Source organism: Balearica regulorum, chromosome 6 (assembly GCF_011004875.1).
Source record: "Balearica regulorum gibbericeps isolate bBalReg1 chromosome 6, bBalReg1.pri, whole genome shotgun sequence".
NCBI lineage: Eukaryota > Metazoa > Chordata > Aves > Gruiformes > Gruidae > Balearica > Balearica regulorum.
The window spans coordinates 3,038,855-3,060,037 of record NC_046189.1 but is presented as its reverse complement, the minus strand read 5'-3'; the positions used below and the strand labels follow the sequence as shown (position 1 = coordinate 3,060,037).

Sequence of the window (21,183 nt, the reverse complement as noted above, 5' to 3'; positions counted from 1 at the left end):
ACATTTAAGTGATAGAGGAAAATTCTTTAAATTAGATTTGAACTTTATACCTTCTAATTCTGCTCCAATCCTCCTCCTCCATGTACCACGCTCGGGCTTGATGAACACGCTGGTGCTGTGTCAAAGTCTAACAGACCTGACTGCCAACAAATCCCCTTCGCTTAGCCTTGAAGTAAGCAGCAGACCTCCCGTAGATCCAGTAGTTAACTGGCAAAATAGCTCAGCGACCGACTGCAAGGCTACATGAACTGACCGGCGCACCCCAGCTGGTAGAACTGTCCCTCCTGGGTGTCAGCCTGAGCTGGAAGCCAACACTGAAGGCGCGAGGCAGACCTAAGTCCCCACGTTTACAGCAAAAAGCCACCCAGAGCTCCTTTACACACTTTAATCCAAGCCTAAAGGAAAATTAAACACCCACCTGCAAGGAAGCCCTGAGCAACATCTCCCCAGGCTTGCTCATTGGAGGTCCTACTTCTCATGTTCCTGGACTCACAGGTCTGCTGTGCATCTCGATTGCAACCAGGTCCCTGTTTGGGGACAGCTGTCCTGCTCTAAGTGCCATCACAGCTGCTGTCCCTTGCAGGAGAGATCCTCTATTGAGTCCTCCAGGATGAGACACACCAATGCTCTGGGGCAGGGCTGTGGAACACTTCTTTCTTCACAAGCCCAGCTTCATCCAGCTCGTTAGCAGCACACAGACAGGCCCCTTCGACAACCTCTGACGTCAACGAGAGACATCGCATCCCACACCCCAGGGAGATGCAGATATCTCATACCTGTCCCCACGGCTAAGCAAGCAACAGGATCCGTGACTCCCAAGCAGCGGACCAAAACCTCAGCTCATCCATCCCGCACGATAGAGGAAGCCCCGACCCACAGCCTCTGCAGGCTCTTTGGGCCAGCAACACGCAAAAAAACCCTATTCCTCCTTCCGTCCTGTGCCTTGAGAGACAATCCAGACCTTTAAGCGCTTTGAAATATGAGTTGCAAAGGCAGAACGTTTTTTCTGTTCTGTTCCTTGCTTTACTTAAGCTCCTACTCAATAAGAGACAGGTGCACTAAGCTCTTTGCCAAGGACCTGCGTTTAGAGGGACAAGGCCCTCCAGTTTTATACATTATCCCCTTGTAAGCTCACTAGTCGCCTCTTAAGCTCGTAATAAAAGACTTTTTTTGAAAAAATGATGGCACCTAGTTTCCAAGGCAGTGGAATTTTTAAGCTTGTATTTGTAAGAGCCTAAGGAATTATCGATGCCAAAAGGAACACGCTGTATAAAAACCATCACCTATTCCTGCTCGACAGATTAAATAACACAGTTTAATTTTTAATGCAATGTGATCTGGATGAGGAAACTGCTATCGATGCTCTGTAATATACAATACGCTGCTGTTGATGCTATCGATGCTCTGTAATATACAACACTACAACTCCCTTTAATCTCTGGTGGTATCTAGAGATCTCAGATGGTTTGGTGCCTGTAGGGATTATTGGAGACACGCGATCCTGGACTGGAAAGAGCGAGATACTTCGTGGCGTTGACTGTCAATGCTCTGCTGGACCTCAGCTGCAATTCGGGCTGCAGTGCGCCAGGGGAAAAGATGAGAAGGGAGGTAAAGGAAAGAAAAGGAGAAGAAAGCTGGAAATGGGGATGGAGAGTGGCTGTGACAAACTCAAAGCATAGATGCAGCCACAGCAGAAAATATATCACAGGGCAGTCCTTTGAGGATAGCACTGTCCAAACAGCCCAGACAAACCTGCGTCCTCTCAATTCAAGTTACTTGAAAGCTCAAGGATTCAACTGGAAACCTACAGCAAACCAGAACATCTCAGACTCCCCAGTTTGTTTATAAATGTCCATTTCCTTAGGCTAAACCAATTACTTATTCTCAGTTGTATGCTACTCCCATTTCAGCTACAAAGCAGGCTCTTTTCCCATAAAAAAATATCAACTCTGCTTATTTCGTAATTAATTTTGCTGCATGACTTTTCCCAGCAACATGATTTTTTTTTTTCTTCAAGTTCCCTACAAACTGCTGAAAATAAAAAGCCCCTCAGCTCGCACACAGGCTCCCTGCATGCTCTTATGCACATCGTTTTCTTGTGGCTTAATTTCCCATTTTTAAAAGGAAGATGTTTGCTTTCCTCCAACTTTTTTTTTTTTTTTTTTTTGAGGGGTGGAGAAGGAGGAGAGGAAGCGAGCAATGGGCATTACTTTATCTTAATATAGTTTCCGGCACAATAAAGACCATCCTTTGCACCGTGGCACTGAGGTGCTAACAGAGGGCAAAAAATTCAGATTAATAATTAACATCCGCATCATATCAGGCAATCTTGTTGCTCTCACTTCAATTCCTTCAGAAAACTTCCTATTTCTTTATGTGAAACATGTGCAATGGGTTGCTTAGCTATTAATTTTAGAAGCTATTTGGGTGATGCATTGCAAGTTAAAAGAACTAAAGTAATTTTCTATTCTGGCTCCAATTCTTGAATTTACTTACTGAATTGCAAGCGTTACTCCCTTTCTCTTGGAGATTTGGGAACGGCACCTTGAAGTCTATGGGAAAAGTTATATTACTTAGGGGTTACGGCCAAATCGGTCCTTAAAACCACACGCACTGATGGAGACAGAATTGCTGCAATTCTGCAGGTAAAAATCTTAGCTTAAAAAAAAAATAGTTCAGCAAAAAACTGATGTACAAACGCTCACATTAATGGAAATAAAAATATGAGGGTCCCATCCGGGTTCCAAAGACTCGGTTAAGGTATTAAATAAGAACAAAACACAAGTTACTTAGCGCTTTTGAGTGCTCCCTGACCTGCAGACAGATGAGAATCAGGCGCTGAAAGGAAGCAGACAAACTTCCCACGTAAACTGCATCAGCTTGAAGAACCACTTTCAGATTAGCACAGCTAATTACGAGCTGATTTTACACCATTTTCTGACACCTCCACCAAAGAAACTCAGATTGCTTACTTGCACGGCTCAAACCCACCGATCCAATACACCAAAAGAAATCACACGACGCGCACAGCCAGCGTAACGGCTCAAGAAATAATACGCCTTAGGTGCCTTTTGTTATGGTCTTGATCCTTCAAGGTTCGCATTTTCCAGCTTTTTCTCCAAAACCACGGGGGCTAAGAACTTTATTTTGAAAACTTGCTAGCCAAGAGTCTCACCTAATTACACGAGCTAGGGCTTCAAGGCGGGGGGGGGGAGCAAAGGAACCTAGATACTGAGATTTATGGCAAAAAATCGCAACTGCTGGCAAAACACTCAATGTCCTAGACTTGCTGGTTTTTCCCTTCCTCACCCGCTCCCCAAAAAAATATGACATGCTGCAATCCTGTCTCTCTAGCTTTGATTTTCCCCCTTTTAAGAAGGAACCTTTTAATGTTCTGCAACAGATGCTTCTCATTCTGCACACAGGCAATAAATTAAAACAATTATTCTTTAAAAACTCCAGCTTCACTACCAGCTAGACATCATTTACAAGGAGTCAAAACAGCTGTATCACTCTTGAAACCGGCCTCCTACCAAACAGGGCTCAGAAATTACAATTTTACAGGCTGCATCGCAATGTGCTCCTGTTTCCCTCATGGCTTGCTTTTTTGTTTTAAAATTTAAAAGGAAAAAAAAAAAAAAAAGACAGCAAAAGAGCAAATCCTGCTAGGAGTGATGAAATGCCAATAGGTGGGATGGAGACAGATGTCCCCAGCTGCCCTGGGTGTACAGATGTGCTCGGTTTGGGGATGCAACCAATGGAAGAAATACAACAGCATGAGACAGGTCTCCAGCTGTTGCAAGGGGAAAAATAATAAACTGGTTTTTAAGTGGTAAGGGAATGGGAAGCCACTAGAAACTTAATTAATAGGTACTCAGGGAAAGAAACAAAACAGGGGGGAATAGAGGAAAAATGCCAATGCAACTGGAAGAACAACTTAGTAAGAAGGGGGGGGGGGGGAGAGAAAAAGAAAGGGGGGGGAGCAAAAGAGAAGGGGGGGGCAAAAGAGAAAGGGGGGGCAAAAGAGAAAGGGGGGGGGCAAAAGAGAAAGGGGGGGGGGAGAAAGGACGGAACCTCACTTTGTTGCCAGGACCGGTCCTGAAGCCGCACCGGGCCCGCAGCCGCCTCCCCCGCCCCGTCTCCGCGGTAACGGCAGGGGCCGCGCAGGGCGCACGGTTGCCCGGGCCGCGGACACACCGCCAGCCGGGGCAGGGCAGGCCGGGCCGGGCCGGGCCCGGTATCAGGGCGCCGTACCGTGCGGCCCAGCCCCGCGGCAGAGCAGCAGCAGCCCCCGCGGCGGAGAAACATGTCTCAGGCGTGAGTAGCGCGGAGGGGACCCGGCGGGGCGAGGGGCCGCAGGTACCCGGGAGAAAACCGCGTTTAAGGGGAGGGGGGTGGCTAAACTCCAGCACGTACCTCCAAAGCAAAACACCTGCCGGTACCAGCGCGGTGTAACCGGTTCCGCCGGGCCTTGTCCGCCGGCCTGGGCCCCTGAGGTGGCGGCGGAGGGCAGGCAGCCGCAGGGGTGCTGTGGGCAGGGCAGGATGCGGCCCTCGGAGTAACCGGCTCACCTCAGCAGTGCTTAGCCAATATTAATATTATTCCTGCTCAGACACCAGGCTCTTTTCTGCTTGCAAAAACCCACTTTTTCCTCTCTTACAGACAAAAATGTGCACATAATGGGTTTTTTTCCCCCCCTCTAATGAGCTCCTCATGCCTTCAGCACAATACAAACCTTTAAAAGTTTATTTGCAATAACCAGGCACTGATGATGGCATTGGATCAAAGTGCCTGCAAGGAGCCGTACTCATTTCTCCAGAAACATTACTAAGATACCAAGCCCATACATTAAGAAAGTCTTATTATTGCTGTACTACAAAGTTGGGAACCAGCTGTGAGCATCATTTGTGACATTATCCCTCAGTATTTTGCTCTTTGCTGCCTCCAGGCCCAGCAGCATGAAACCCTGGGCACAGCCAAGGGTTGGGGTAGCTCTTGTTCCCAGGGCTGAGCTGGATGTGGCTTGCTCAAGTTCAATAAATCATAGTACATTAGGGATTAAAAAAAAAAGGACAAAAAGAAAGAGCTGCTGGCTTCCTACCCACGGTCTTTTCCATGCCAGCAGTACCAGCCTCAGCACCTCCCATTTCTTTTGCTCAGTATCATCAACTCTTCACCAGGTAGACCCCCTCAGACTCTAAAACACCCTTCCAGCCTCAGAACTAGAGCAGCTGTCCTTGTCACCTCCACGTCGGCTTTCCACTAGCCCAGCCTCCTGCCTCAACAGACTTGCAGTCCCAGCGACACACCACCGCCAGCCCCTGGCTTTGTAGCTTCCTTTTCCTTGCTCCTTGGCTCAGGAGAAAAGGATGAGCTGAGAGGAATAAAGAAAATCACCACCAAGGACACAGCAGAGACTGTGTGGGGGCTCTGTCCAAGGACACAGACCCAGCCCAGCCTCCCAGCAGCGCAAAGTTTGAGGAAAGCTTGCTCAGATCCCTGGCTAATCCAGCGCAGAGCTTGGCTTCTAACAGCACTAAGTGTGCCTCGCACTGGCATGCTGACTCAGGTAAGGGAAGTTCACAAAGTAATGGATAGTTAGTTAAATTGCACTGTGTAAAAGGAAAAAAAAAAAAGGAAACCCCCCCCCCCCAAAATAGCGTTTGACCGCTTCCCGAGCACACGCACTCAGAATCTGTCATTCCTCCTGAGTGTCTGAACCACGGCTGCTGTTATTTAAGCTAGATTAACACCAAAGGAATTAAGTCAAGTATAGTTGAAAAATACTTGTGCTTCGACTGTTTGGCTTAACTCAGTTTAATTTTAACAGAGGCAGGGCTCCTTAGCATTTCCTATCACATTGCCAGCAAATCCACATAAACGTGATACACATCTCCACACCCCATGACAAAAATAGATACGGTTCTGTTTCCGAATGAGGAGGTGGGGGTAAGGGATTCTGGTTTGACATTGATGCTGCTTGGCTCATAATCACCCTATAGGTGTGCACAGCATTTACAGCTGGGCTAATCCAGGCCTTCGTAAACCCAAGTCTGAATATACACTAGTTCATCAACCTTGAGTTAAGCAACAGGCTGGAGTGTTTTATTCTACACCTCGGTGAATGTACCACGTTTTTCTGGATTGTTTGTGCTTTTCTTAATTGCCCCAGCAACTGGATTCAGGATATAATCTGAGAATCTCAGCATTTGTTTTTAAAAAATAAGTAATAATAATTTAAAAAAATCCAACCAGAAGTGTGAAGCAAAAATGCTCCCAAACCATCAGGAGAATAAAAAGTACTAAATTCTTACCTAAATATATGTGGCTTTAAAGGTTTAATTTCATGATTGTTAAGTGGTTGGGGCTGACCGTGCTGCTGGCAAATCCATAAAAATTTTATTTTAATGTTTACTGTTAACAGCCTTGTGCATTCCTCCCCAGCACAGAGCTGAGTTGCAATCAATGCCAGTAGTTAGGAAATCAGAGCATGCTTTCCTTTTGTCCTAGCCTATCTTGTTTTCCAAGGTTCAGCTGAGTTAATTCTCAAGTAAGTTACCGAGGCTACTGTTACGCAATTTTATGTAGTGAGGTTATCCTGGCTGTGTACCCTAAACCATGCTAAATTAAAAGTATATATAAATATCTTACAACAGACTACCTTAACTTGAAGGCAGCGAAGCAAAGAGCTAATAATGCAGGTTTTTTTGGGAAAACCCCTGCAAAAAATACTTTGGGCAAAAGTATTTTAGGAGATATCACCTTATTTGCCTGGGAACGGGGATGGCTGCCTATCTTGCCAAATCACACAGAAAACAAACTCCATCCTACAGAGAAGTAGGCGCATCAGTAAGTGACAGCCGAGTCTATAATACTGAGTTTTCCATACTGTACGGTCACATCCTGTGTCCTGTATAGAAATGCTACACAGCGCATAGCTTTTTTTTTTTTTTTGAGCTTGAGGTAAACAGCTGCTTTTTAGACATCTGGAAGAACAGCTGCTCCACACACAGAAATTGCACACGTCCCATGCGGCCAGTTGGATGTGCTAGCTGTAGTAAAGCATGCGCGCAGGGCAGTTGTCTGGCATGCACCGCAAGTCGGAGCGGTCAGGCCAGCAACATTTGCAGCACTGCACACAATTTACATGGCTGGGATTTTGGTATTTCCAGTTTGTGAGGCACGTTCACCATCCTCAAGGCCTCGTGATTTTAACGGAGGTGTGGGGGTAAAGCTCACGGAAGCTTTAGTAAGCTTTGTATGAGGGTAGAGACAGGACACTCAGCACTTGGCTATATTCTCATTTGGGTCAGTAAGCTCCAGCAAAAAAAAAAAACCCCAAAAACAAAAACCAAAACACACCCTCAGCTTGTTCAGACGTGTCTGACATTTTCTAAGGACAGTTGCAGTGCTCACGAGAGAGCACGTTACCTTTGCTGTAGGGTTGGTGAAGGAGCGCTGGACATATTGCACTTCCTAAAGTACTCAAACCCCAGCATTTGCACACAGATGTACATTTTGTTCCAGACCTTAAACAGGAGATTTACATAGATGTTTTTGCATTTATGTTTTCTTGCTGTGCTTCCTCCTCTTTTATGACTTTGTTTACCATTTACTTAGCCTGTAGGATCTTGACCAGTAATTTCTTAACTTGCCCTAACAGCCCTAGTCCAGACGCGTTCAAAGCTGAGTCTTGGCACTGCTACCATTTGTGCCAGGTTTTAATCAGCTACAAAAGACATTTGCCACTGCCACCAAGGAGCTTTAAACAATCAAAAAAGCTTTAAAATTTAATCTCATGTCACAAATAGAATTTATATTAAGTCAGTAGTTAAACATTAATCTAAGACAAGATCTTTAGGATCTCCCATTCTGCTTCCGACAGAAGCAACCAAAGGAGAGCTGTGTATTTTATATTACATCCCCAAAGCTCAGTTAAAAGAAAATTAAGGTTGCAAAACCAAAATATAAGAAAAAGTCAGTGCAACTTTGAATCCTCTCTTTTCTCCCCCACTTCACATGGCTGCGTTACGATGCAGTTTCTTATGTTGTGATCACATCCTATTTTCTTCCCACCGGGCCCCAGCCCCATTCAGCGATTGGGCTGTTGTTGAACATTTCTTCTTATCCCCTCATTCAGCGTGTGGCCCCAGGCCATATTCTTCAAATTCCATCCAAACGCCACAATTATTAGCTTCCTCCTGGGCATTCCTAGCATGTTCTCTCTCTCATACATCTCCCAAGCGTTCACAGATTCATCTTTGCCCCTCTTTCCACCCCTGGTGAGCATTAGCATGTCATCCTGCTTATATTAAAGGAGGAAAACAGAATCAAAGTGATCACAGCTAAGACTCAAAGCTTCAGCTCCTTCCCATGCCTCCATCCTTAATGAGCAGGTAGGGAAACAGCTTGTGCATTACTCATACCTTGTCTCCTTTGAGAGAAAGCATCGTCAGTGGAAATATCCCAGCAGCACTTCTGCTAGGAAACAGTGAAAGAAGCAGCTATGATTCTCAAGAAGCTGAGCAGACCGTGTTAGTTTTGAGCTTAAAGCCTCCTGATCCTAGCAAGGGTAGAGCAGCACCCGGACATAGCATTCGCCCTTTATGCATCAACCAGGCAACTGGACAGGCGATTGCTCTTTCCTTTTCTAAGGAATTAAAAAAAAAACCACACATGACACACATAGGATGGCTAACACTGAAATAAATTTCATTACCGCACCCAGTAAAGCATGGTATAAGCAAATGCTGCTTGGAGCTTGAGTACGTAGGGTCTTCTCGGCTCTGGCCATCCGTCTCTCAACAAAGAGCTCACTATAGCATCTGCTGCAGCAACGCTGCACAGTAATTGGATATACGTTACCAAAGCTCTCCTTCTTCCCTTCCTTTCGTGCTTCCCTGGCCAGGAGGAATACTGCTTGCAAGAGGAGAGGAGGCTGATGTTCTCCTCCTCACCTCAAAGCGAAGGGCAGCCTCCAGCCCAGGTGGGATTGCAGCCTGACAGACAGAAGGACAGCCCTTGGAGCGTGCTACAGCAGAGTTCAGCTTAGAGTAGTGTCTCCTCTACCTTAATCACTTCTTAACATCCTCCTGTAAGAAAACAGCCATTTTTCCAATCAGCCTTGTGAATTTGGCTGAAGCAGGCGTGCTCGAGACCTGCCGAGGCACAGTGTTGCCACCAGCGCCTAGCGAAGCAGGCTTCCTCGCCTGCCCTGCAAGTTTCCCATTATGTCTATGCCACAAAAATCTTTTATCCCCTATTCGCTTTCTGTCATAGTACCAAAGGCAGCAGTTGGAGACGACAGAAGCACAGAGCTGTTCACGTGAACAACGCCAGCAGGCTGTAGATGTCTTCTTCCCCCATCACAAACTAAAGCCTATTGAGATTTATCCTTTCTTCTCCCCAAATGCTCCCAAACCCTGTAAAACATCATGGCTAGAGCAAGTACACTTAAAAAGTCATCTGGCAGCGTTACGTTCACCAGCAGCTAAGAAGTTTGGCATAATTGCAAGGCTAGTTATATTTTAGGAGCAAGGCAGATCTGACCGAGCTCAGAACCACAATTCCACGCTGCTCCAGACTGCAGGCTAAAGGCTGTTAAATCAGGAATTGATTCAGACAACCTTTCAGTCAATCTGGTCATGTCATAAGGCCACGCTGATCTCTGTTTCTGTCTGCACCTCTCCACCCCCAAAAGTGTTTTGTCTATAATAAGACAAAAGAAAAAAATAAAAGGGCTACTCCTATAATATATTTAGCCCTGCAGTCTCCACGCAATATCCGAGCAGGTTGTAGCGAGGGAGCAGGTAACCGCTGACCTGAATAAGCCAGCAGTCGGTTTAAGTCTGGTGATTTGTAGAAAGAAGGGGAAAAAAGAAAAAAAAAAAAAAGAAAAGCAGCAGCATTTGTGCAAGCCCCTTTTTTCCTCTCAGGGCCTCACTTTCCCCTCCCAACCTTTGTCTCTTGTTTCTTTATTTTACAGAGGCTGCAGGGCAGGGTTTCCCTCCCCCGTGTTTGCCCAGGGCTTAGCACAATGGCTGACCTGTCAAGCCCCAACTATCTAGAGGAGACCCTGAGGACTGGCCCCTGCACGCACTTCCTTGTCGCTAGACCCAAGTCTCGGCCGCCTCTCCTCTGCTCCGTGACTCTTGGCTTGATCTGCGCAGTGGTGAATACGTGCTGGGCTCCTTGTTGATGCCCTCCGCATCCCCTCGCTCTCACAAGCCCTGCTGGTGCTTTCTCCATTCCCTGTTAGCCCAACACAATGTGGTTTCATCTTCTGAGAAAGGAAAAATGCAGGTAGCTTACAGTTGACAGCATGGATGCTTCCGAAATGTTTGAAAACACACAGAATTCAGCGCTCATTTAATCAAACAGGAGTTTCGCTATTAGGTGAAGAGACCTGGGCCAAGTCAGAATCAAATATTATCCCATCCATCTCTTTACATGTGCCCATTCATCAGAAAAAACCAGCAGGGCCCATGCAGTACTACACTCTGCATTTGCACGGTTGGCATGTGAAAGTGTGAGATATTTCTGTCCTCGGAGGACAGCCCAGAAAAACCAGGCATCAAAGCCACCCATATACAAATCCAGAGACAGACACAGCTTAGAGTACAAACTGTGCCATGTCCTGGAATAACAGAAATAGTGTTCCCTTTGGCAGCTAAGTAAAAACACCAAGACACTTTAGGGAGGGGAGAGGGAAAAAAAAAAAAAAAAAAAACCCACACACACAAAGGTAACCCCACTGATGCCAGATTCCACTACTAAGGGACAGTTTGCATGCTCAGCACAAATCCTTCCAAGAAGGGCATGCTTAAGTCTCCAAACCAATTCAACACAAGTAAGCAGGCTAATCTCAGCTGTACTCAAAACCTACATGTTTTTCCAAGAGATGGGTCAAGCAAACAGGCAGAGTTAGAGGACCCTGGAATATTAAAATGAGGTGATGCATAATTTGGCAGGGTTTTAAACATCTCTTTATAACTTCAGCAGAAAAACATATTTCTGTGCATCACTAAATAAGCAGAGCAGGCTTTGTTTTGAGCAGTAAAAGTGAGACTCAAACTAGAAGTCATGCTATGGCAAAAGAGTCATCTTAAGCCCTTGTTTTAGACTCAGTTTCTACTTTGTGGGAGCAAGGAGAAGGGACACCAGTTAGGCAGTAAAACCCTGACCTTCCCTCCAAGCTGTAAGCTGCCAGAAAGCACTCTCGGGGCTCTGGAGTTAAGTCACTTTATGTGTTTTTTTACTCATCCCATTACAGCGTTGCTTATTTTCCCCATAACACTCCTATTTTGTAGTTGCTATGACAATTTGCAGCATTCCTTATATTGCTATACACTTGCAAAGATCAAGAGACAGATCTTCCTTCTTTTCCAGCATTTAATAACCTTATACCTTGAGTAGGAAAATTAGGCTCTGTCCTGCTGGTTACCACCACTCGGACCTTAAGTCAGATGCTCTAATCCATCTCTGATACAATATCATCCTCTGGCAGGGATACAGCTCGCAACCTTCCTGTTACAGGACAGAAACAAGCCTACGAATTGAACCAGTAACAGTAAATAAAAAGCCAGCGCACCCAGAGCTACGTCATGCAAGCAATTTTGAGGGACTTTACAACTTAATGCAAAGGGAGACTGGGTAAATAGGCAAAAATTCAAATAGGGACTTAGGGGTTGCATGCTGTCTGATTAACAGGCAAGGACAATCAGTCCTGTCCTTTGCTTTTAATGCGTAACCTTGAAGACATGCATCACTCCTCCTGACCACCCTTGAACGTGTGTGTCTCCAAAGCTGAAGGTCTCCTCAGGATTATAGCAGCCCTGCCAAGTCCTCCAGAAAGGGCTATAAACACCAAGCACATCTGATCCTTCAAACTAGTCCAGAAGGGCTCCCATTTGGACACTAGTAAAACCTGAAATAATTATTTTAATCCTGTTTTGGGGAGGGGAAACAAGTGGCTGTGCGTGTGTTCTCCAGTTTTTAATCAGGATGAAGCAAAGAGACACTCAAATCGCACTTCCGCTGGCACTGTCCAGTTACCAAGTACCTGCTGTTCCCCATCACGTCCCTAAGGAACTGAAGCACTAGGGCCAGGTCCCCCCAGGGTGTCCGTCACCCCGACCGCAATGGGGGCGCAGGAACTATCAGCTTACCACAGCTAAAAATTTAGCAGTTCCACATCAATCTTCTGCTTCAACACTTCATTTTCCAGTGGGCCTGTCCCTTCTTTTGCGCAGACCATCACTGCTGCAATAGCTACAAACATACCACAATATCCATAGTCTTAACATCTGACCCACAGCAACATGCTTGCAATCATCTTAATGCTTATCTGATCAACTAATGCTTTATGGAAGCAATTACATTCCATCTATATTACCTTATGTTAACGTACTCTGAAGGGCTAAAGCACTCTGTCCCCCCTTCCTCCCTCAAAAAGTCATTCAAAATATAAAAAGAAACTGGATATTAGCTGGCTCAGCAGGAGGAACCACTTGACATTCCTCAGTCAGAGGAGGGAAGAAGGGAGATTATTGTAAATTGGAGTGGACAATCGCGGAGTCGGTTCTCGTTGCGGTACAATCTGTTGTCTCCGTGCAATAACCTGCATTCGAAACGCTTTAGCCCAAGGATACCCGCTGTTCATAAATCAACAGTATGGTTTTGGGGACAACCTGCAGGACCAGGCTTCCTCTGAGGTTTATAACCTCTCTACTATCAAATAGTCTGTGAGTAGGCACAGCTAAGTAAGTACAATACTGCCTTGTTTCCTCCTGTGCTGGAAAACCCCGTGAACCTCACATCAGTATATGTTCTTCCGTGTCCTGACTTCAGCGGAAGCGTGCAAAATTCCCATCCATCAGCCAGCAGAGCTGTTAGGTCAGATCTAATGCTGGTCTTGTTTGCACCAATCTTCTCCACTCTGCTGGTTTTATTTTGTTTATCTCCTGCACCCGGGTTAATTGCTGCAATTGAGGGATTCGGGTGGTGCGAGGGGATGTAAATGAAGTTGGAAAAAAGGAAAGGGAAAGACCTGGGTGGGCTGCAGAGGCATTAGGAAAAGCAAGACCAGCTGCATCCTGCAGAAACCCAGGTCAGCTGAAAAGTATAATATGCACTTTAAAAAGTTAATGGTGCAAATTCAATGGCAGGGTTCAGATTGTTGGTGTTTTTGCTGACGGCTGCAGGGAGTCCCAGCAGCATCCTGGACCTGCAGCGCACACCCCGCGCTCGGGGCACTAGTGGGCTGGAGTTTGTCCTGTCCACCCCTCTTGCAGCACAAGCCTGGGATCAGTCTGTACTCTGAGACTGGGAATGATAAGATCAACTGACAGAGCTCCAGTTTAGGCTTTTATTACCAAGCACAAGCAACCTTAACAGCTGCCCAGCTTTCTTGTCAGAATTAATACACAAGCACTCCCTGTGGAGTCTTCAGGTCTGCTCTGAAAGCTCATCTAATGGTGGCAGGGCCTTTTGCTGTCTTCATCCTTCTCTGAGAGGCTCTAGGAACAGCAAGCCAGAGCAAGGTTAAGCACGTGGATGGGTCTAGACTGCACCATCGAGGCCAACAGCCTTTCTTTCTAGGTCTAAGAAACAAAAAAGCCAGCTTTCTCTGTTACCTTAGCCCACCGTTTTCCTCTCCTCCTGCAAACCTGACAATACGAGTCAAGAAACTGTTTTTCTCCCAGCATAACCGAGTCTCCGTGCAGCAGAAATTTCTCTTAGCCCTGCTGCTGGTAGAGAAGTATTTTCAAAGATGTAAGATTTTTTGACACCTGTCACTCCCAAGAGAGTGTCTCCACCTGGCAAAGAGAGGTCACAAAGTAGAACAGGACCTAAAAGGGTCTTTCGCTACCGCAGATGTTAGCACCTGTCAGTGACAAACCTGCTGTTCCAAATAAAAGCCTCGTTGCCCAGAGTCCTTTTCCTGCTCCTTTAGGATGATTTCCCATGATTTTCTGCACTGATCTGCTTTTACCACTGAGAGCCAGCCCATGCTCACATCAAAGCTCCACCTATTCCTACTGAACCTACCAAGTAAACAGCATTATCGCTTCTGGAAATTAAACTGGCCTTAGGTGACATCTTCCATGTCACTTAGTCCTCTAGCCACTAGAGCAGACATTTAGCAATTGCTTGGAGTTCAGTTGCTGCCATAGACATAAATCAAATTATTTTCCTCACTTCACATTCTAAATAGCACCCACAGCTACGCTTTAGCATTGGCACCCACACAGCCTTTACCCTGCACAATTAGCTCTGAGCAACCACTTCAGAAAGGCAGAAAAGCAACACGCACTTTAGAGACGTGGATTTGGCCTCATCCCAAACACAAAGAGACCTAAAAGAGACCTTTACCCATCGTAAGGGCTTTGGGGAGAGAAACCTTTTCTATTAGACCATTTTCTCAATTAGCACAATCAAATGAAACTTGTGGCACTGTTGGGTTTGTAGCTTCAAGCAGTTGAAGGATGCTTCAGGCGTGTTAAGGGTAAAGTTGAAAAGTTTTTAGCTTTCTAAGCTTTCGTTATTAAAACAGCATTTTAAGATTCCTATTTTTAAAACAATCAGAAAGAGAAACTTTTGCTAATGGTTTTTAAAATACACTGTAGTTACAATCTCTTTATAAAAAGATAATGGCTCACATTTCCAGGCTTGCTCTTTTGAGAAATCCACACACAGAGCACGCAATGACGCCAGGGCTCTAACTCTTCCTTTCACGTCAGGTTAACAGAGTCTTCTCTTTTCAATTAGCACTTACAATAAGATGTGGACAGATGCCCAGAAAGACCTCGACATCCAGCTCCGGAGAGAAAGAGAAGAGTTCCTCCAGCCAGAGAAGGACCGCGTGAAAGTATTCAAGATGTTAGCCACTTCCTACATCAAATACATGCAAATCTTCCGTAACTTGGAGACGGCCCACGACCAACTCATTCACCGGCAGAAACGGGCAGTCATTCGGCAAGTACTAGATGGTGTGATCGGCCGGATCCTGGAGATGAAAAAAGAAATGGTGGAGCTGGAGAACTCAGAGTTTCATTACATTGATAATATCCTGGAAGATCTAAAGCTTCTCCCGGTAGGTCTACCTCTACTATGAGCAAATTCATAGGAATTTTGCCTATCCTGTATTTTAAGGATAGCCACATTTACTTGCAGTCTGTGAAGTCCCACCAAGTGATTTCACTTCCTGCACGTTCGCTAGTATACTAGTGAACTAATTATGGCATTTTTATTAAAGATCAGAGCATATTAATACCTAATGTTCATCATAGATCAAGAGTAAGATTTTAAAGCTGATCCACTTGATCAATATGCTGCATTTCTGCCTCTCCATAGCAGCATAGGCTCTGTAGGTCTTTCACTTGCACATGTCCTCACGTGAAGTCACATTAGCTTAGACAGCTTCGCTATTAATGACAGCAGCTTGACTCTGCCTGATTTCACTGTGGGATTAGACAGAAAATGGGCAACTGATAAGGTACAGTCCGCTTCAGTCTGCCCTTTGTAATCTTCCAGAGATTACAGGTAATGCTAAAAGCTATATGGCCTGGTCTATTAGTTCTAAACTAAAATGAGAAATCTGAGACAAGTCTCATATTGCAAAGGAGGCGGGAGCTGGGAGCGTATTCAACATCCAGGGTTGAGGATTTCCTGATGTCAAAGCAGCCCCCTGACAGACAGCTCACTAAATCACATGAATATGACAATAAGGCAAAGTCTTGAAGCTGCGCTCTAAAAGCAGTATGAAAAATTAGCTGCCAAAAAGTGGTTACTTCTCTCGCAGACAGCTCCACCTATTGTCAAATTTAGGTACCGCTGCTGACAGCTTTTCTGAAGAAAAAAGTTGGAGCTTAAATTACTGCTGTTTTCAGGATCCCAGTTACAACACAGAATAAATTGCCTAATGTCTTTATAGCGTTATTTTGAGGTTTGCAAAGATGTTTCTGTTTGTGATTGCCTGTGTATTTCACTCTGCAAATTTAGCATAGTAATTGCCATGAGTTTTCACCAGCTCTTTACCTTCTACATTAGTCATAGCAGAGAACTATTTTAAACTATGAGAAGGCAAACTGGAGAGTATAAAGACATATCCAGGAAAATTGATCCTTCAAATCATATTTTGAAATTATTAAGCACTGCTGTTTTCATGACTTATCAGTAAATCCACTTGCAGCAAAAAGTTGGCAAGTCTGAAAAGTCATGCTTGACATCTATTAAAAAACAAGCATAAATTCAGATTCCAGCACCACACCTTAATTTTAAGAAGGCATGACATACCTACCACAAAAAAAAAAAAGTACTGAAGAGATTTCAGGCTTTTTTCAAGCAAACTTTGTTTTCCATAGTAGATAAGAATACAGATTTATGGTTTGGGTTGCTTGGGGGTTTTTTTAATAAAATAGTCACATGTTCTTAGATCCAAAACAAAATTACTGGCCAGTACCTGACAAATGACTTCTGTTTCTTAAAGAATCTGTCCACAAAGAATATCTCTAGTCCTTCTTTTCATATTATTTATGAGCTAAAATCCAGCATGATTGCAGGCAGAGAACACAGAGAGTAGTCTCATTTTAAATCTTACACAATAATATTGCATACTTTTTGCTATGTCACTGTAAGGCCAAGCTTCGTCTTTCTTTAGTTCTCTGCCTCATGTTTTTGTATGGTTGCCTTCCAACACTCGGTCACTCTATTTCCTGGGGTAATTGTAAAGGTATTTGGATACACAAATCCCATCTGGAGCCAGGAGTAGCTAAAAAGCTGCAAATTTGACTTGAGGATAAACATCACAAGCCTAACTTTTCCATGCTGAGCCCCAAAAAGAGATGAGGAAGAGGAGCAGGCTCCCTCCTCCCCACCCCTTCCAGTCCCAGTATTCAGGCTCTGATCTCATCTTTACAGTCAGTAAAAGTCAGAGTCCAGAATGACTTGTAACTAAAGCCCAGGTTAGGCATCAGATACACTCACCGCCCCTACACTGACTGACTTGCACTGCTACGCGACAGCGTAAAAGCCCTCTCATCCTATTGCAAGGGTGTCCAGAGAAACTGCTTGATTTCTTATACCTAAAACCAGCCAGATTTGTAATCCAGCCTCAAGCAATTTGCACTCTTGAAGTACAACGTATAATCATTTCCATCAACAGTCAAGGATGTTAGAAGGTGCAAACAGGGAGCTTAACAAGACAAATATTTAGAAACTTTAGCAGACCAGACCTCTGCATTGATAAAAATCAATAGGGATAAACAGAGTCCTACTTGGAAGCTTTCTTATGCTGCCATAATAGGGACGTCCCGGTCCGCACAGCGTGCAACCGAGGGAATTAGTAATGAAATCTTAAAGTTGGCAGTTCACAGGGGCTGTTTGCATTGGCCACAGCCCTCCCTGCAAATTCTTGCTCTAAATATTGGAAGGCTCACAAGCAGCACATTTACCACACGCCTACGTCAGGGCAGGAGCAGTGCTTGTTCTTTACAGCCAGCGCTTTTCTCCTCCACATCTGTCCACACCAGAGGTGGCATCAAGGCTGCAAAGGATCGAGTCAAAGGTCTCCCCGAGCAGGTCAAAGCCCACCAAGTTTCCGTAGCAGACAGAAAAAGAGAGCAGTAGTAGCACAGCATCAAGTCTGGCACTTGCCGCAGGCTCCCTGGGCAAAAGTACCAAGTGTTCACGTATACCTGGGGACAAACTATTGTGTAAATCGATCGTGCATCTCCTCAGGAGCAGCACCACAGGGTAACTACTGCCTGTCTCCCTCATCCCTCCTTCTATCCTTCTGGGTAAACCATTTGTTTGAGGAGATATTCTAGGTGTTCCTGAAACAGTCTATAGGGAACACGGCACCAGTATGAACCAGACCTATAAAGACACATTCCCCCCGCCTCCCTTCCCCAGCCCCCCCAAAAAATCAAAATATATATATGTACTTGCCAGTAAATGTGCTTGGAGAATTATCTCTAGTCTTCAATAGATACAAAGAACTGGTCATGCCACTCCACAGCATCTTAACTTTTGGGGCGGGTTTTTTTTTTTTTGTCTTCCTGTGTCTTTTTGATTTCTCAACAAGAGTGAAATTCTACAGGAGAAAAATCAGTAGAAATGTGAATCAGTTATCTTGTTAATGACAGAAACAGGTAAAGGCAGCCACTTCTAATCACACCTGATTTTGAGAAGTGACCAAGATATTGCAGTCACAGACGGTGACTGTTTGTCTACAGGTAGACTTGTGCTTTGGTTCCTTGTAATGGTTAAAAAAATGCAAGAGAACAGATCTATTTTTCATGTTGATTAAAAAAAAAAAGAAGTGGGATGATCATACAACCAGAGGTATTCAATTTGGTGGAAATCATGTTTAGATTTCCAGCAACCCTGCCAAATATTTTAACAGTTTGATAATATAATTGAGCCATTATAAAAAGAAAAATTTCTGGGCTGCCATGGTTCAGAAACTGAGTTGATTTATTTGTTTTTGTTGAATTAGGCCTTAAGTAATTGCAAAGTAACAGCTCAGCAGCTGTTACAGAGGTCAAATTCCCCAACACTCCAAAATATTCAACAGTCTCAGTCCAATTTAATTGCTTTGTGAAGGTGTTCAATAAATAATGTGATTTTAATGCGGTTCTAAACAGCATCTCATGACTATTTCTTCCTCTAGGAAGACATAGAAGTACCTATCCCAAGGTATTTCATTAAAGAGAAGCTGGAAGTCCTGCAGCAGAGGGAGAAAATCCTCGATCAGGTTTTGCTTAATACTGGATTGCAAATACAGGTAAGCATACCACATACCTACATAATAACGTGCTTAACTTTTTTTAGTTTATAGCCACACGTGTCTGAATACACGAGCCACTGAAGTGAAAAGTACTTTTATAGCGGTTAGGAAGTAAAAGTCTGTTTATAAATGAGGCACAAATAGAAAGTAACATTAAGTTTTCCTGACTAACACTATCCAGTCACATCTTGAGCCTGGTTAAGCCCAAAATGAATGGACTCTGCTTTATGTGTGTGAGAATGTCAGAGAAAGGGCAGCACTCTGGCCAAGTTTAGTAGGTGCTTTATTTGCCTAGCTAACTCTCATCACATAATTAGTCCTACTGAAATCAAGTCAAGCTTTAGTTTTACTGAACCAGGATTCGTAACTGGAATAGGCAAAACTCAGAGTTCAGGTCAGCACAACTGTTAGCATTCAGTTGTTCATAACCTCTGAACAATGACTGCAGTCTCTTCTCTACAGCTATAGAGCTGCAGCTGCTAGGAGGAGTAGAAAATTGAGTTTTGGCAGAGCAGAAGTCATTACAGAGTCGATACGTGAGTGCTCCAGTGAAGACTGTTCTGGATTTGATATACTTTTGACCTTTTGGAAATGGAGCATTGCCTACAAGCAGTTGTAGCGAACCCCTTGAAATAAACAAATGTGCCTATGCATCTGGACAACTTAGATTCATAGATGGTATAGCCATAAGAGACAGTCCTGATCAGACCGCTTAGTCAATCTGCTGCGCCGCCCCAACCGTTGAATTCACCACCGGTAATTGCGCTGGTGGGGGAGGTCTGGATCCCAGAAGGCAGCGAGGGAAGGTTCCCAGGGACAGAAGCGGCAGCAGTCAGGCAGAGGCAGTGTGCAGGCTCTCCGCTAGATTACTGCAATGGGCAGCTGCAGTCCTCTCGGCCTCCGCAGTAAATCTCTGGGTAAATTCCCCGCTCTTCTAGCCGTCTGGTGTCAGTCTGCAGAGATCCTCTGTTTCGGCACATTACATCTTGAAGCCTTTTTGTTTCCCACAGTTCTGCTCTCCCCCCTGTTCAATGTGGCATCCGTAACAGACGAGATTATCTGGTGCGCAGCCCGCTCACCTGGGAGCACCAGGCTCTTGCACTCCGGACCCTGGCAGGGTCCGGGTCTCCCTTGCCAGGATGCCACAAGATAGGCACAGGATTCAATAAACATGAATAAAATAATCTCACACAGTATGAATCCGGTGCCCTGCGCTGCACTTCCAGTTCAATCACCGCTGGGATTGCTTGAGGGTTGTCAGCACTTCCACATGCATCCTCCAAGCCGTGTACGCTCAGGAAATCCTAAAAGTGCTGCGTAACAGACCACCGTATTCCTCCGTGGCGGTGCAGTTACAAGCGGTCTAACATAAATCAAAACCAGCAGAGTTCATCAGAGGAGTCTGCGCTGCAGATCATTTGTCCTTCTATGCAATGCTGTTATAGAAAGCGCTGCAGAAAGTGCGGCATAACGAGCTCCACGCAATATACATATAAGCGTCAAATGTGATCTGTCTCCAATAGGGGGATTAACATTGAGAAAGCACAATAATTCAGCTTTTCCACAGGGAGCATAAGGGGTTAACAAGAGTTCTGAGGAGTGAGAAGGGGGAGTCCCTCTGTCCAGCTGCACTGTTCGGACATGGTTTTTCCCAAGCCTCTTCTACTTAGGCTGGGCTGACCAGGCCTGGGCTGGCTGAGAACAGCCTGTCCTTCCATTCAGCAAGAGAGCCGGGGTCCCAGCAGCATGTCCAGAAATGTAAGAGGAAGACATTCCATAGCTTAAGAAATCCTCGTTTTAATAGCACAAAGCCCTGTGGTTCTTTTTTTTTTTTTCCTCAAATGGATAAAGTTCAGCAGGACACATAATCCATACAGAGCTGTTGTTGTTTCCTCAACTATAGCATCAGGCTTTCCTTGGCACGCATCAACACCTCGGGTTCGCTTTCTCCTGAAGGTCCTCAGAAAAAGCAAGATATCAAACTTCCAAGATATCGCAAGATAGCACTCAAACAGGAGCCTCTACTGCTTGTGACAGGGATTTTTTGTCTTAGTTTCCACAAGAAGTTCATTGGTTGTTTCGTTTGCTGAGGTAGGCAATTAACAAACACACAACTAATACTTTGCTTTGTCCATTCCTTTTTCCTTTGGCTGTACCATTGAAGCAACCTCTCAAGGCCATGACATTTGAAGAAGCCATTAAAGTGATCCAGGTTGCCGAACGAGCTCGCCAAGGCCGTTGTCGAGCAGCATTCATGAAGCAAATTTACCTTGAAGAGAAGAGAGAAAGGCAAACTAAACTTCAGGTCCAGATGGGTCCAAATCCAGATGATGCTGCTACTCGCATTCAAAAGGTGAGATCTCTGATTTAACAACAGTTCTGGCAGGACCAAA

At 44.9% G+C, this 21,183-nt stretch overlaps 1 protein-coding gene and 1 long non-coding RNA gene across 11 annotated transcripts in view; one reads left to right on the top strand and one right to left on the bottom strand.

Annotated features, from left to right (window-relative positions):
- LOC142602308 (uncharacterized) overlaps positions 1–21,183 on the bottom strand; it is a 109,216-nt gene that overhangs the window by 65,478 nt on the left and 22,555 nt on the right. For 9 of the 10 annotated variants that reach the window (XR_012835983.1, XR_012835982.1, XR_012835993.1 and 6 more), the window contains one exon: positions 20,293–21,059. The exons of the other annotated variant lie outside the window; for it this stretch is intronic. This is a non-coding gene — a long non-coding RNA (uncharacterized LOC142602308). Of the gene's footprint in view, positions 1–20,292; positions 21,060–21,183 lie in introns of those variants that run through there. 10 annotated transcript variants of the gene reach the window in all.
- The window catches only part of DRC11 (dynein regulatory complex subunit 11), a 105,649-nt gene continuing 88,550 nt past the window's right edge, over positions 4,085–21,183 (top strand). The window contains exons 1-4 of the mRNA XM_075755934.1: positions 4,085–4,317; positions 14,770–15,094; positions 18,674–18,787; positions 20,955–21,143. Of these exons, the coding sequence (XP_075612049.1) occupies positions 4,307–4,317; positions 14,770–15,094; positions 18,674–18,787; positions 20,955–21,143 (639 nt within the window). The 5' untranslated portion in view covers positions 4,085–4,306. The remainder of the gene's footprint in view (positions 4,318–14,769; positions 15,095–18,673; positions 18,788–20,954; positions 21,144–21,183) is intronic.